Source organism: Myotis brandtii, unplaced genomic scaffold (assembly GCF_000412655.1).
Source record: "Myotis brandtii unplaced genomic scaffold, ASM41265v1 scaffold32, whole genome shotgun sequence".
NCBI classification, from domain to species: Eukaryota; Metazoa; Chordata; class Mammalia; order Chiroptera; family Vespertilionidae; genus Myotis; species Myotis brandtii.
The window spans coordinates 4,555,415-4,570,133 of record NW_005362269.1 but is presented as its reverse complement, the minus strand read 5'-3'; the positions used below and the strand labels follow the sequence as shown (position 1 = coordinate 4,570,133).

Here is a 14,719-nt window from a genome sequence, read left to right as displayed (position 1 = left end):
CTTCACAAGAAGTTAAAAGGCCCAACACACAGTAGTGTTTCCCACCCTGCTTTGGTAACCCAGAGCCACCCTCCTAACCCCCTCACATTGGCCTGGAGGCCATGCCTGAGAAATCACAAGGTCAGCATGGCTCTTTCCAACAGGCTGCAAGGGCCTGACAGAGGTGAAGAGGAACGAACATTTCTGGGGGAAGAGAGGCCAGGGCCTGGCTCATACCCACTCAGAATGGTCAAAGGACCAGAGCTGGGACCTCCAGGCTGGGCCACTGGGGGCCCAGAGATTCCTGCTGTCGAAAGGTTTGTGAGGGACTTTTCTGGTTGGGGTTTGTATATTTCTGTAGTCTGGGAGAACGCAAAGCCAGATGACAAGTAAGGCAGGAATTCTAGAGGCAGCCTGCTATTGGCTGGAATCCCAGCTACTTACCAACTACTGCTCAGCCTTGAGCAAATTACTGAACCTCTCTGAACTCCTGGATGAGCAACTGCACCCAGGATCACACAAGTTATGAAAAATGAAGACCCAGTCAGAAGAAATGAGAGAGCGGAGCTGAAATCAGAATTTGGATCCCTACACTTTCATCTCAGGCAGCTTGCTCTGACCACTCAGTCCCCCATCCTGCCCACCCTGAATATCTTACTTGAAATAAAAAAGCCAGCACACTTTCTGACAAGAAGTCAGGAATAGAAAACTATGACATAAAAAGGCCAGGTCAGGCTCATTATTCACGCCCAGGTTCCACCATCCTTGCTCCAGCTCCTGCTGGTGCCCCCATGCTATTCACTCATCACCTCACTCCACCTCCAGGCTGGGGCATGGAGCCTGGGACAGGCCAGGGGAAGTTGGTCTAGGCAAGGAAACACCAACTTCCTTAGCTCTGGGGCCAAGAGACCGAGAACCTGGAGAATAAACATCTGCCTGCCTCAGGCCACCCTTCTGATTAATGGGCACAGTTCGACAAACTAAGCTTCTGGACAGTTTAAGGAGAGAGGAATTAAGAAATAGCAACCAGAACACTTCCTCTTCAAGTGGCCTAGCCTCAGGGGGGAAAAAGCTTTAAAAAAAAAAAAATCAGACCCAAGTCACTATGCCATTATCCATTCCTTTCATCTCTTTCCTGGACTACTGCAGAAGCCTCCAATGAGGTCCCCGTTTCCAACCTGTCCTCCTGCTGCCCTGACCCCAGTCCAATCTCAACAGAACAGAGTAATCCTGAAGAAACAAGATCATGCCACCTCTCTCACTGTTTTCAGAACAGGACACAAACTTCCTAAGCTGGCCTCCAAAAGCCTCTTGCTTTTCTGCTTTTTTGAGCCCCTCACCTCTCTCTCACACAGGCCTCTACGTTTCTTGGAGAACTCTAAACTCATTACCACCTAGTACTTGATGTCCCTCTAGGCTAGAATGCTCATCACCAGGCTACCTATCGATGCCATCTTGGCTCACCCTTAGAGGCATTATTCCCTGACACCTTGATAGAAGCTGCCCCAGTCAAACCCGCCCACCCCAACACGTTTCTATTACAATGCCTTTCAGTCACAAAGCACTTACCACTATCAGAAACTGCCATATAGTATTAAAGGTGGCTGCAAATGAACACTTCTATGGAAAGGCAGGACCCATGTCCCCTTCCCTTCACTCTGCAGAATCTGTAACCTCTATCAACATAGTATGGTAAAGGTGATGCTGTGCCAGTGTGCAGGCCCAGGACCTCGGGATACTGATAGCATTTACTCCCTGTCTCTTGGAACGCCCTCTGAGAGCCCTAAGCCATATGTAGTACTACCACGCTAACCCATCATGCTGGAGAGGGCACTCCAGTTCCAGCTGAAGTCAGCCTTCAGCCACCTCTGCCAAGGTACCAAACATGTGAGTGAAGCTGTGGTGGACCTTACAGATCAGGACACCTGCCACCTTTACCACTGCTATGTAGAAAAGAATCACTTGGCTGAGCCCTGTCCAAATGCTGACCCACAAATCAGTGAATAAAATGGTTGTACTAACTTTTGGGGTGATTTGCTTGGCAGTGATAAGCAGAACTGCCTTGTTGGTTTACTGTATCTCCCCATTAGAATGTAAACTATGAGGGCAGGCTCCTTCAGTCTTGTTCCCATCAGAATCCCATGGTCTAATACTTAGTAGGTAATTTAATAAATATGAGATGAATGACTTTCACTTTGGTGGCAGTCAAGTTCCTTCCTTTCACACAAAGGGTAAGCTCAAGCCCTGGTGGTTCTCTAGATAAGCCTGAGGTCTCTGAATTCTCAGTTTCTTGAGATGGGTCAACTTCCCTTCTACTGAGACAGTTAATACTTTGACTCTGGCCTCCTCCCGACCTAGGTTCTAAACCTCAGGGCCAGAAGGTGGGTCTCAGCAACCACACAACTTAACCATGTACAGGATATGTCAGAATCTTCTCAATAATATTCCTGCTAAGAGATGAGCTACCCCTGTCTCCACACTTCTGAGGGCACCCACAACCTTTTGGGGCAGCCCATCTTAGCCCAGCATTTTCTAGAAGCCTATGTCAGAATGCCCCATGCCTAGGTAGAAGAATCCCATAGCCTTGGCCAAATTCTTGGGGATGACACTCAAAGCCAGTGCAATTGGGTGGGGAAATCAATCCCCGTTAGATGAAATTTTTCTCACCAACTGCAGTCTTGATCTCCAATTTGACATATCAAACTTAATTCTAGTGTGAAAGGACCTTGAAAGGTCTGGCTCAACCACCTTCATTTTCAGTAAAGGGAAAGGAAGTCCAAAAAGGTTCAGTAAGTGATCACCCAATGTATCTTAGCAAGTGAGTCAAACACCTGGGACTAGAAGACTGGTCTCCAGTTTTCCTGCCCAGATTCTCCACTCCTCCCTCCCCGCCTCCCCTTACAGGGCCCACACCAACAATTGTGAGGAGCAGCCCTGCCTTGGAGAAGCCTCTTTCCAGTGATTGTGGTCCCCAGAGAAAATGTAATGCTCCAATTAGTTCCAATGCTCCGAAAGCAGGACCATAATGCACAAGGCTTCTAGCCAGGGTCTTTCCCCTTTCTAGCCCAAGACACTATAACATCTGCCTTAGCTGGTCTCATACCTAACAGGGTGTCTGAGCTGGAAGGGACCTTAAAGACTGAGATCAAAGACTGTACCCATTTCACAGATGGGTGAAGGGAACAATGACTCATTGGGGCCCGTACATAACCGTTGCCCTTACAGCTCCAACCCTTAGCTCTCAGACAGCTTTTTACTGCTAGAACCTTAGGCCACAATGCCCAGGGGTGTCCTGTCTCTCCATCACATTTATTCTCCCTCAAAGAGGTAGTTAAGGAGTTCGCTCTAGAACTGCAATTTCTGCCTTAGGCCTTAAAGTCTTCCCTACCCTCTCCTCTCAAACTCTTCTCCCAGAGTATGCTCCTTAGCTCATAGGCTGGACACTGTCCTCTCTCCTTTGTACAATAAAACCCAGAAAGTCTGAGCCCATAGGCCTCACGCTGGCATCCTTGTTTAAAGGTAGGCTGCATTGGACAGAGGCTGTTTGATCAGGTCGTCTCATTTTTTTCTGTAACAGCTTTATTAATATACTGTGCTACTCACCCATTTAAAGTATACAACTCAATGTTTTTGCTGTATTTTGAGGGGGGGGGAGGGAGTATGTTCAGAGTTTGGCTTTTTAAAGAAAAACTGAAAATCTCTAGGTTTCCAGATGAATTTTCTTAATTTTAAAATCTAGGTGGTCACTTTAAACTGTTTTTTAATGCAAGGTCAAAATCTGTCAGTAGGCTGGACTGGACTTGCGGAGATAAGATATAAGCTGCCCATTTGTGACTTCCAGGATATAAACCAAATCAAGCTGACATATGGTGACAGGAGATTTAACTCTGGGTAGTGGGCACATGAAACAATATACAGATCTTGTAACACAGAAACCCACACCTGAAATCTACATGTTCATGTTGACCAATGGCACCCCAATAAATAAATAAATAAATAAATAAATAAATACAAACCAATCATGGAAGGAATGTGTCTTGTTTATCCCTGAATTCTGGGGCCTGACACCTAACTCAATATTTTCTGAATGAACAAGTCTAGGAAATTACTTTGCAAATTTGCAGCTGCAGGGCCACCCAAACTGTTCAAATATTATCACCACATCAAGAAATTCAGTATCTCCTGTGGCAGCTGAATACATTTGGGGGGGATTTTTTCAAAGTTACTACTTGGCCAGAGCCAAAACCTACTAATGTTCTACCTCCCACAAGAGCTTCACCCATAGGGCTACATTAGGTCTACTCAAATGCTTTTTTCAGAACAGGCATTTCTACCCACCCCAAGCTTTGATTCTCTGGACAAAATAACCCTAGTTCCCTCAACCGTTCCCTCCTCACAGAAATGTGCATGTGTCCCAGTGAGCCACCCCCTTTGTGTATTCCTGATTTCCTGTCTCCCTCCCACATTCCCTAGAAGTAGCACCGGTCTCCCACACCCAACCTTGCTCTCACCATATCTAAGTTCCACCCCCTACACTCGGCTCCACTTCAGGCAAAACCCAAACCAGGCTACTATTCCATCCATGTAATTGGTTTCTTTCCCTCATATTGCTGTTAATATATATATACAGAAGAAAAGCAGAGACACAACCCAAAGTGGCAGAAAGACACCAAAGATGGAATGGGAGGGTTTCCATACAAAGCACCGAGCCCATCTCTCACTGACATTCTATCACTGGGCATTCCTAAACACCGCATTGTGGGCTCCCCACTGCAGGACTGTACCCCCCAGTGATTCTTCAATTCCCCTCCACTACGGAGTTGCATGACAGCCCAGGGCAGGGTCAGAAGAGCTGGCTCTAAGAAGCGGCATGGGCTGCCTTCCTGGGTAGGCTCAGGACCACACAGAAAGAATCATCAGGTAGAGGACCCAGGAAGCCAGGGAAGTTGGCTTTAGCACCTACCTTTGTTAGCAAACTGAAGACCCAGGTCAAATTCAGGTCTCAAAAGAAAACCATCAATACTCTTACAATTATCGCATTTTATTTATTTTTTGCCAGACTCCAGCTAAGCACTCATATTCACCTAACTCACTTTCAACAATGATCCCACTATGTGGGCAACTATATATAACTCCATTTACTGAAGCCCAGGAGTTACACCAAGGGCACTCAGTTGGTAAATGGCTGGGTTAACTGAAACTGTGGTTGACTGAGTTTAAAGTTCATGTTCAACTACCCCATTCTGCTTTTTCCTCCAGAGGTGGAGTAAAAATAGAACTGGAGTGGGAACCAAGAGACTTGGGTTCAAGTCTCAGCCTTGCTTTGAATTGACTTATTTTGAACAAATCCTATTTCCTTTCTGGGCCTTTAGTACCTAAACTGTGAGAGGTTTAGATTCAATGATCTACAGGGTCCCTTCCAGCTCTATATTCCTTCTCTGAAAGGAGGGGAAGGAAACCCAAGCCCCTTGAGGGCACAGCAATAGGAACAGAGTTGACAACTGGACATGGGGCTGCAGAAGCCTAACTCTCTATACTTTCTCAGGAAATCACTACAACAGCTGAAGTCAGCTTAGGGGAGGTGGCTCTGATGGAAGGAAACCTTGTACACGTTGCTACCTGTGTAAGAACCTGCAGGGCCAAATTGCAGTGACTGGTAGCAGGCAGCCTGGATGCAGAGTCCTGCCACACGGGTGCCTCCCCTGGTGGAGGTGGGAACTGCCACATGGAAGCCTGTCTCCCTGCCACTGCTTCCAAGGCCACCACCTCTTCCTGTCTAGCTAGCCCTCTACAGCAGACACAAGCAGACTGGAGGCTCTAAGCTCAAGCATGAGCTCAACCTAGGCCAGTCCTTCAGCAACTGTGCTTCTTCCAGCAACTGAGATGAATTACAGCTAATCTGGCCTTCTGAAAGGTCAGAGAAATCCCATAAACCAGAGCCGCTCCCTACACCCCTTAAGGATGACAGCTGATAATCGCCCAAGAACTACAATTCAGGATGACTTGGAAGCCTGTTCCCTTTTATAATCTGGGAACATTGCCCCAAAGGATCAGGAAGGAAACTCCAAGCCATCTTAATTTCTTAAATTAAGAGGCTCTGCCACATGGCCAGAGTGATCTTTCAAAAGAAAATATCTGACTATGCCACTTAAAATCTTCAATGACTCTCAACTACCTTCCTATTCAAATCAGAATTTACCTTCCCAATCATCTAATTACAACCACAGGGAATTACTCAGTTCCCTGAACCCCAGGTCCTTTCCTCTACCAAGAATGAGCTCTCTTACGAGGCCTTTTCTCAGGTAACTCCTACCCATTCTTCCCATTTCAGCTTAGTCATTGCTTCCTCCAGAAAGACTTCTCTGACCTACATTGGTTGGGTGCCCCTCCTGCACTCCCAAGAGCCCCATACCTTTCTTACACAGTACCTTCCATACTGGATCGTGCGTGCATGTTCCTTGCCAACACAGACTTTTATTATTCACTGTGGCATCTGTATGCGACTCAAAATGTGCTGAATGCTGCTGTTAAAGTGTGAGATTCATCTATTCATTCCCTAATTAAATGTTCACCAAGCTGCCTACTATTGTGCCTGGTATGTTGTAGGTGCTGAGAATACAGCAGTGGTCAAATACCAAAGTCTCTGACCCAATGGTGATAATAGCTAAGAAGGAAGATGAAGCAGGGTAAGAGAGATGGGGCTGTGGAGTAAGAGGTGGCAGTGTGCTATTTTATATAGGGTGGTCTGAGAAGACCTCTCCATCACATTGATATATGAACAGGAACCAGAAGAAAGTGAGGGTGTGAGCCATGTGGCTATCTAGGGGGAAGAGCATTCCAGAACAAAAGCCATAAAGCAGGAGAATGTGCCTCAGGGAAAGCAATGTGGCTGGGAGGTAAAAGTGGGGGGGAATGTCAGAGCTTGGGGAGAAGGATGGTATGGGGAGCCAGATCAAGCAGTCTTATAGGTTATGCTGAGGCCTCTGATTTTACTCCCCTATAATAAAATGCCTTAAGAGCGGTTTTAGCAAGAGTGACAGACCAGTTAGGAGGCTGCTAAACAATCTAGATGGGAAAGCAATGCTGTGTGGACCAGGCTGGCAACAGAGGAGGTGGTAAGAAGCATTTAGCTTTGGATACAGGTTTTTTTGGGAGCCAAAGGGATGTAAATTAGATGTGAGGTGATAGAGAAATAGAGAAACAGTCAAGGATGAGCCCAAGGCTTAGTCTAATAAATCATATAAAAACAGAGCTGCTTATTAACACGTTAAGCGCCATGTCAGTCACCGGTGACTGACACTATACCTTCCGTTTGGACCTCATCAGTCTCTGGCCGCCAGCATATTGATGAAATCTGAGAGCGCAGACTAAACAGAAAGGAAGACAAAACAGGCTTGGCGCTTAATGTGTTAACCTCTCCTGAGCCTCATTTTCCTGATCTGTGAAGTAGGCATAAAAAGCTCACCTGCTGAGATTACATGGACAGAACATGGAAAGCACCCAGTAAATGCTAACTATGATATCACCATTATTAATCTCAGGGTTTTCAGGAGCTTCAATAAGCTGTGTGTGACAAGGAAAGCAAAAACCATACACAGACCAGGTGGATGAATCATCCACCAGGTGGCCCATGCTACTTCTTAGAGTCAACTCTTCTGACCCTGCCCTGGGCTGTCATGCATCTCTAGAGTTGGGGCGGGGAGAGGGATTGAAGAATCACTGGGGGGTACAGTCCTGCAGTGAGGAGCCCACAATGCGGTGCTTAGGAATGCCCCATGATAGAATGTCAGTGAGATATAGGCTCGATGCTTTGTACAGAAACCCTCTCATTCCATCTTTGGTGTCTTTCTGCCACTTTGGGTTGTGTCTCTGCTTTTCTTCTGTATATATATATTAACAGCAATATGAGGGAAAGAAACCAATTACATGGATGGAATAGTAGCCTGGTTTGGGTTTTGCCTGAAGTGGAGCCGAGTGTAGGGGGTGGAACTGAGACTCCCAGCCACTGTGGGACTTCAGTTCCTCTGAAAGGCTTGCAACTTAACTTTAAAGCAGGGAAGAGAAAAGGCTACCTTGAATAGCATTATGTCTGGAGGACAATTTTGGAAGGTTATTACAGAGTACCCTATAAACAAGGCTTCTGATGGAGGGGTCATTGAATTTCCCAACAGTAACCCAAACTGAGATTGGGGAGCCCTTCACCATACATGACATTCATACATCAAGCTGTACAAAATTCATCAGTTAAGGTCCACACTCCTCACTACCCACCCACCCCCATCAGGACTTTGCTAATCCAAAGGGGCAGCCAAAAAAAAAGTACCACGTCAAGACTGTCCTGATTCTGAAAAACTCCCGGAGAGAGACGCCCTAAGCTATCTGTCACAGGAAGTTAGCCAGTTGGTTCTAGTACCTATCACAAATAATGCTACTTAAAAATTAAGCTAACTCCTGATTATCCATCCTCGTTTAGGAAAGGCATGGATAACCTCTCAGAATAGGTGATTACCTCTAACTAGATATATCTAGCTTGGGAATGCATCTTCTGGAATATAAATCACTTACATATGTGTGGAACATTTTACTTTTTATTGATTTTAGAGAGAGGGAGGGAGAAAGAAAGAAAAGAAAGAAAAGAAAAGAAAAGAAAAGAAAAGAAAAGAAAAGAAGAGGGAGGGAAAGATATGTTGCCTTCCACATTCGCAACAGGATGGAACCCATAAACTTGGTATTTGCCTTAATTGGGAATCGAACCCGACACTTTTTGTTTTGGTTTTTAAAAAAAAATGTATTTTTTTAATTGATTTCAGAGAAGGGAGAGGAGAGAAAGAAACATCAATGATGAGAGAGAATCATTGATTGGCTGTCTCCTGCATGCCCCTAACCAGGGATCAAGCTCGAAACCCAGGTATGTGCCCTTGACCGAAATCAAACCCAGGACCCTTCAGTCTGCAGGCCACCAACGCTCTATCCACTGAGCCAAACGAGCTAGGGCAAACCCAGCACTTTTTGGTGTAGTACAGGATGATGCGCCAACCAACTGAGGCACACTGGCCAGGGCTTGTATGGGACATTTTAACTTCTGAACTGAGCTCCCCCATACTCAGTATCAATTTGATTCTCAAAAGAATCTCAGCATAAGGGTTAGTTCCATTCTGTGAATAAAAAAACAGAGGTGAGGCAAGCTAAGGTCACTAAGTGAGAGCAGAGAGAAGTATTTTGCCCATGTTCTGAATTAAACCCCATCACCTACCCCCTTTGCCCCATTGTTTCCTAATATTTTCACCAGCCAGGTATCAAAACTTGTTTCCTATCATGAACCCCCAGCAAAGTAAGGCTGAGCTCTCTCCTGGCCACTCCCTTAGGTCACTCTGGACCAGCCAGGGAGGTTTGTGAGTCCAGATTGAGGCACCTGTGAGCCCTCTTGAGGTCCCAAAACTCTAATTACCCCCTTTGAGCTTGTCTTGGATTTTGCAAACAGGGGCACTCCCATCTGCCAAGCTCTCCATTTTAAAGAGGTTTTTGTGGTTTCAGGCCGGGCTCCGCCTCTTCTCCCTACCCACCTCCCAAAGGGAGGGAAACAGTGCTGAGCTGAGTAACAGCTATAAAACTCTTGCCTAGGTCCCATTCCAAATGCGATGGGTCAGCCAAGAGACTCTGCCTCTTGGGAGAGTCAGAGTTCAAGACAGATGAAAGTGCCCACCACCTCCCAAGGGCCTGGAACCACCTCCTAACGACCCCTAACCCCTTCCTCTCTAGCAGGCACTCACCTCCCAGCTGGTGTAAAACTCAAACTCCCTGCCCAGGAGAGGGGGCCTGGGAGCTGGAGATTGCAGGTGAAGACCTCTCCTACCTCCTCCCTAATTGTGTGCATTCTTTAGAAAAGGAGAAAGTGATCTGAACTACAGGAAAAGAGGTGTAAGCCCTCGTTTATCTAGGCCAGCAGTTCTCAACCTGTGGGTCGTGACCCCTTTGGGGGTCGAACGACCCTTTCACAGGGGTCGCCTAAGACCATCGGAAAACACATATATAATTACATATTGTTTTTGTGATTAATCACTATGCTTTAATTATGTTTAATTTGTAACAATGAAATTAGGGGTCACCACAACACGAGGAACTGTATTAAAGGGTCGCGGCATTAGAAAGGTTGAGAACCACTGATCTAGGCTAACCCAGCAGTTCTTAGCCAAAAGAACTGATTATCTATATATATATATATATAAAAGACAAGTGACCAGAACGCCGAACGACTAGAACGACTGGTCCCTATGACGCACACTGTGGCCAGCCAACAGGTCAATTGGGGGATGCCCCCTCCCCCCCCCCCCCACCGGCCGCCCCCGACGGGATCTGGGGCAGGGCCAGCACACCAACCTCCCGTAGCCCCTCCCCCTGGCTGGCACTCCCCAATCCTGATTGGGGAAGGGGCCGGCAGGCCAACCGCCCAAGGTTGCTCGCCCCTGCTGGCCCCACCCCAATCGAGCCCCAATCAGGGATGGGCCGGTGGCCAACCTCTGAGGCCCCTACTCTCCACAGCCCGATGGGGCAAGCCGGCCAGCTGGACCCCACCCATGCATGAATTCGTGCACCAGGCCTCTAGTATTATACAATCAGTGATGGAGCTTAAACAAAAAAAAACAATCACAAAACCACTATCATCCCTGACAAATAACTCTTTAATACAATATAATGATCAGATCTCCTCAACATCACCAAAATGTCTTATAACTGGTTTGTTCGAATTGGGATCCAAACAAGATCCACACAGTATATCTGATGTTTCAACTCTTCTCATCTGTAACAGTTGCTTTTTAAAATGCCATTTACTGACTGATAAAATAATCTGTGCTGTAGAATTCCACACATTCAGGAGTAGGATAACTTCTACCTCACGGTCAATCAATGTGTTTCTCTAACCCCACAGAACTACGGTTCTATTGGGTTTAGGTTCAATTTTTATTTGGGGAGGCAGGATTTTTATAGACAGTGCTGTGTATTTTCTACTATAGCATTGTAAGGCACATACATAATGTCTGGTTTTCCACAGTTTGATATGCACCCCCAAGTGAACAGCCTAAGTTCCTGGAGCAAAAGTGTCACTCCAGCCCTGAGTTTGGATTCAAAACTGGAGTTTTTCCTACTACAGGAGGTATAAACATACACATTTAAAAGAAAAAAAAAAAACAACAACAAAGAAAAGCTCTGCTTTGGCTTCTTTCTTTTGTGGGGAGAGGTTTTATGTAAAAAGTGTTTTTGATACAAAAAACAAAACAAAACAAAAAAAAACCCCTGACATTTAGACCTAACCCAATTCTTTCATTTTACAGAAGAAACAGAGAAAGCATGGGGGTTGCTGGTTTCCATAATGCAGGCCATGAACAGAATCAGAAGTGGAACAGATCTTAATAATGGCGATCATTTATTATTAAAAAAAAATTTAAAACTGCAATTATTAAGTAAGTAGCACTTAACAGATACTCTGAGCTTGACACTATGCTACGGGCTTTATTAATATCACCTTCTTTAATTCTCATGACCTTCTGAAATAGTTAACTATCATTTTCTCATTTTGAGAGTATCAGTGGCTCAGAGAGACTGAGTAATTCACCCAGGATTGCACAGCAAGTTAAATGCAAAGCTGGATATATACAAATATAGAATCATTAGGTTGCACAACTGAAACTAATATAATATTACATGGCAATTATATCTCAATAAAGAAAAAGCAGCAGCAGCTGGAGCTCAAAAGTGCAGTCTGTATGATTCCAGGCAAAGCTCTTACTTGCATCCAGTCTACTTCTAATGGTGGGGAAGGAGGAACCAGGAGCTGAAGTAGGTCTGAGGCTATGAGGAAGGTCTTCACACAGATATGCAGATGCCCCACCCAGTGCAAAGGTGTGGGAGACCTGAGGAAGGGCCCAGACCCAGGAAGGAAAGTAAAGAAAGGGAATAGAAGGTTTATTTGAGGCCAGTTCAGTGGGGCGGAGGGTCCCTGGGGTTGTCATGGGCTAGCCAAGATTAGCTATACTTCAAAGGGACACAGAAAAAAGTGACACCCAGAACATAAACACTCAAGTCTCGGACCCTGCCCCTGACTTTCCTTTAAAGAGAAATCAAGAAAAAGACTTCAGCATTGGTTAGTTTTAAGTCAAAGGTGCTACAAAACCAACCCACTGATTCCCACACTGAGGTGAGTGGAGGCTTCTAGTGAATGAGGATACATTCTCAAAGTCTCAACATGCATTTAGTACACTTACTTCAGTCACAATGGCCTTTTCCCCACAGCCCAGAGAGCACACGTGCACTCTCCCAAAAGATAATCTTAATGAAAGGCAAATAAACAAGTTAAAACTTATTTTTAAAACAGTCATCACACCACATTCCAAAGCAAAAATAGCCAATTCTTTGGGTAACCAACATTTAAGATTATCCATACCATGCTCTTTTTGTCTGTAGATAAACAAAAGTCCATATTTAAGGAGATGATCCCATATATTTCCTGGAGTACTGATACAATACCAGAAAGAGCAAGTGTTCTCCAACTCCCTCTTTTTACAAGTGGAGAAAATGGAGACCCAGAAAAAGTCCCGAAAAGTCCCATAGTCTCAGTCTCCCAGACATGGTATAACAGCTACATGCCAGGCACTGGGCTAAATAAATGCTTTACACATATCATGGTGAATGCTCACAACAGCCCCAAGAAGCAGATAAATCATGATTTAACCCCTAGTACACAAATGGGGAAGCTGAGGCACAGAATGGTTAAGGAACTTATTGTCCAAGGAGGCACAGCTAGACATGGTAAGAGCTGGCATTTGAACCCATGCAGTTTTGACCCCAGAACTTATGCTATATATCATTTCTGCTTTTAACTAAGACATCCTGTGTCTCTTGTACTTAAAGAGTTGTGGCTAGGATAAATATAAATTGTGTGTGTGTGTGTGTGTGTGTGTGTGTATATATATATATATATATATGTATATGTATATATATATACACACACACACATATATATATAAAAAAATTTTTCAAAATATTCTAGGGGATGGAAACATAAAAAGCCAAAATGCAAATCCCAAGATTTGAAACAACAAATATAAGACACAGAGGCTTAAGCCAGAAAAGAGAAACCCAAACAAGGGGGGAATATCGAAAAATACCTTTCATTACTAGTTACTGCACGTGTCCCTTAAAGAACTAAAACACTAGCATCTGAGCCAAAAGGAGAGCTAAAAATAGGCATTTGCAGCAAGCTTTGGAAAGCCTTTAGCCTGCTTCTGAGGGACTCATTTCTGTAGACTCCCAAAAACATGCATCACAGAACGCAAAATTCCCAAGACCACACTGCCACTCCACTGGTGTCACATTTAAACTTGTCCAAACTGCAAATAAAATCAGGGCTGGAAAAGGGCCTTAGAGTTCCAGGTAGACGCCAAAGAAAGGCCCATCTAACCTTACCAGACAAGTCAATCACAAAATTCTCCCTCAAAAAGCATCTGAGCCCTAACTACAGGCTTAAACAGAAGTTGATAAATTAATTCAGTTAGTCTGTCAGAGACTATTCCAAACCCAACGAGTAGACAATCTTTTGCCTCAAGATTTCAGAAAAACAAGCACCGAGCAAATCTACCCGACTCAGAATTTTGTTTTGGGCATTTAAAGCAAGTTGTCTTCTCCACTTGGAGGAAAAGGTGAGATGAGATGTCAGCCAAACTGTTTTCTTCCCACGATCAATAACCCCAGTGACGCACCCTATCAAGGGCCCCTGGACTTGCACAAAATACCAGCTCAGGCACACAATACCACCTGATGTCATGGCTGATTTAAAACCCACAAGGCAGGTTCACCATTGGCTAAGCAGCAGCAGCCGCCAGGGTGAGTAGCCCCATTTAAACTTCTGAGGAGTGCTCTCTCCTGGGGATGATTATACCCCTTTGAATTTAAAGAGGGGAAGGACCAAAGAGTGTCTTAAAGCTGCTTTCCCTCCCTCCCTCCCTCTGTAGGTGGATCAGGAGGGATATGCAAGAAAATGGAGGTTTCAGCACTGCCCTTTGCATAAGAGAGCTCTGGAGGGAAAGGGGGGGGGGGGGGGGGGGAGAGGGCAGAAGGAAGAGCACGGTTTGAGGTACTTTAGTAAACCCCAAATGTCCCCTCCTCCGAATGAAGCAACCTTAAAAGAAATAAAAATTGCAACACGCCATTTTCAGAATTAACTGTTCTGGTTTTCCTGGGACTACCAGTGATTCCACTCCCTTGCCTGTGAAGGCAGTAAGATCCCTTCAACTTGCCCCATTCTGATGGTTGAAAGCCGTCAGCCTCAACCGGCGACTGCAGGAGGGGAGGAGTTTTGAACCAGCACTAGAGCCACGGCCACAGGCCATCATTCGGCTACAATCGGGTTGTGGTCCTGGCCAACTTCAAAAGGACCCAAAACCAAAGAATCCAGACGCCTGCACGACGCCCCTCCGCGCCAGCACGGCAAAGGGAGCAGAGGGCGTGCTCCCAGCCCAGACGCCGGCTATTCTCGGCACAGGGAGGCCCAGACGAGCCTCCATGTTAGCACCGCCTCTCGCCCCGCGCTGACACGGCTCCCGGAGGATTCCCTGCACCTCCGCCTCCCCGGGGACCCGGCCCAAGAGGACCCAGAAATCCAGGGAGCAGGAGCGCGCCGGTCGGCGGCCACATGCCGCTCCCCGCGCGGGAAGGCACCACGTTGTCCCGCTGCGGAGGAATGCCG

At 45.9% G+C, this 14,719-nt stretch overlaps 1 protein-coding gene across 4 annotated transcripts in view; it reads right to left on the bottom strand.

Moving 5' to 3' along the window:
- LARP1 (La ribonucleoprotein domain family, member 1) overlaps positions 1–14,719 on the bottom strand; it is a 78,090-nt gene that overhangs the window by 33,717 nt on the left and 29,654 nt on the right. The window contains exons 1-2 of one of the 4 annotated variants that reach the window (XM_014543142.1): positions 7,631–7,676; positions 4,480–4,485 (exon numbers count right to left, since the gene is read on the bottom strand). The exons of the other annotated variants lie outside the window; for them this stretch is intronic. Of the exons in view, the coding sequence (XP_014398628.1) occupies positions 4,480–4,485; positions 7,631–7,661 (37 nt within the window). The 5' untranslated portion in view covers positions 7,662–7,676. Of the gene's footprint in view, positions 1–4,479; positions 4,486–7,630; positions 7,677–14,719 lie in introns of those variants that run through there. 4 annotated transcript variants of the gene reach the window in all.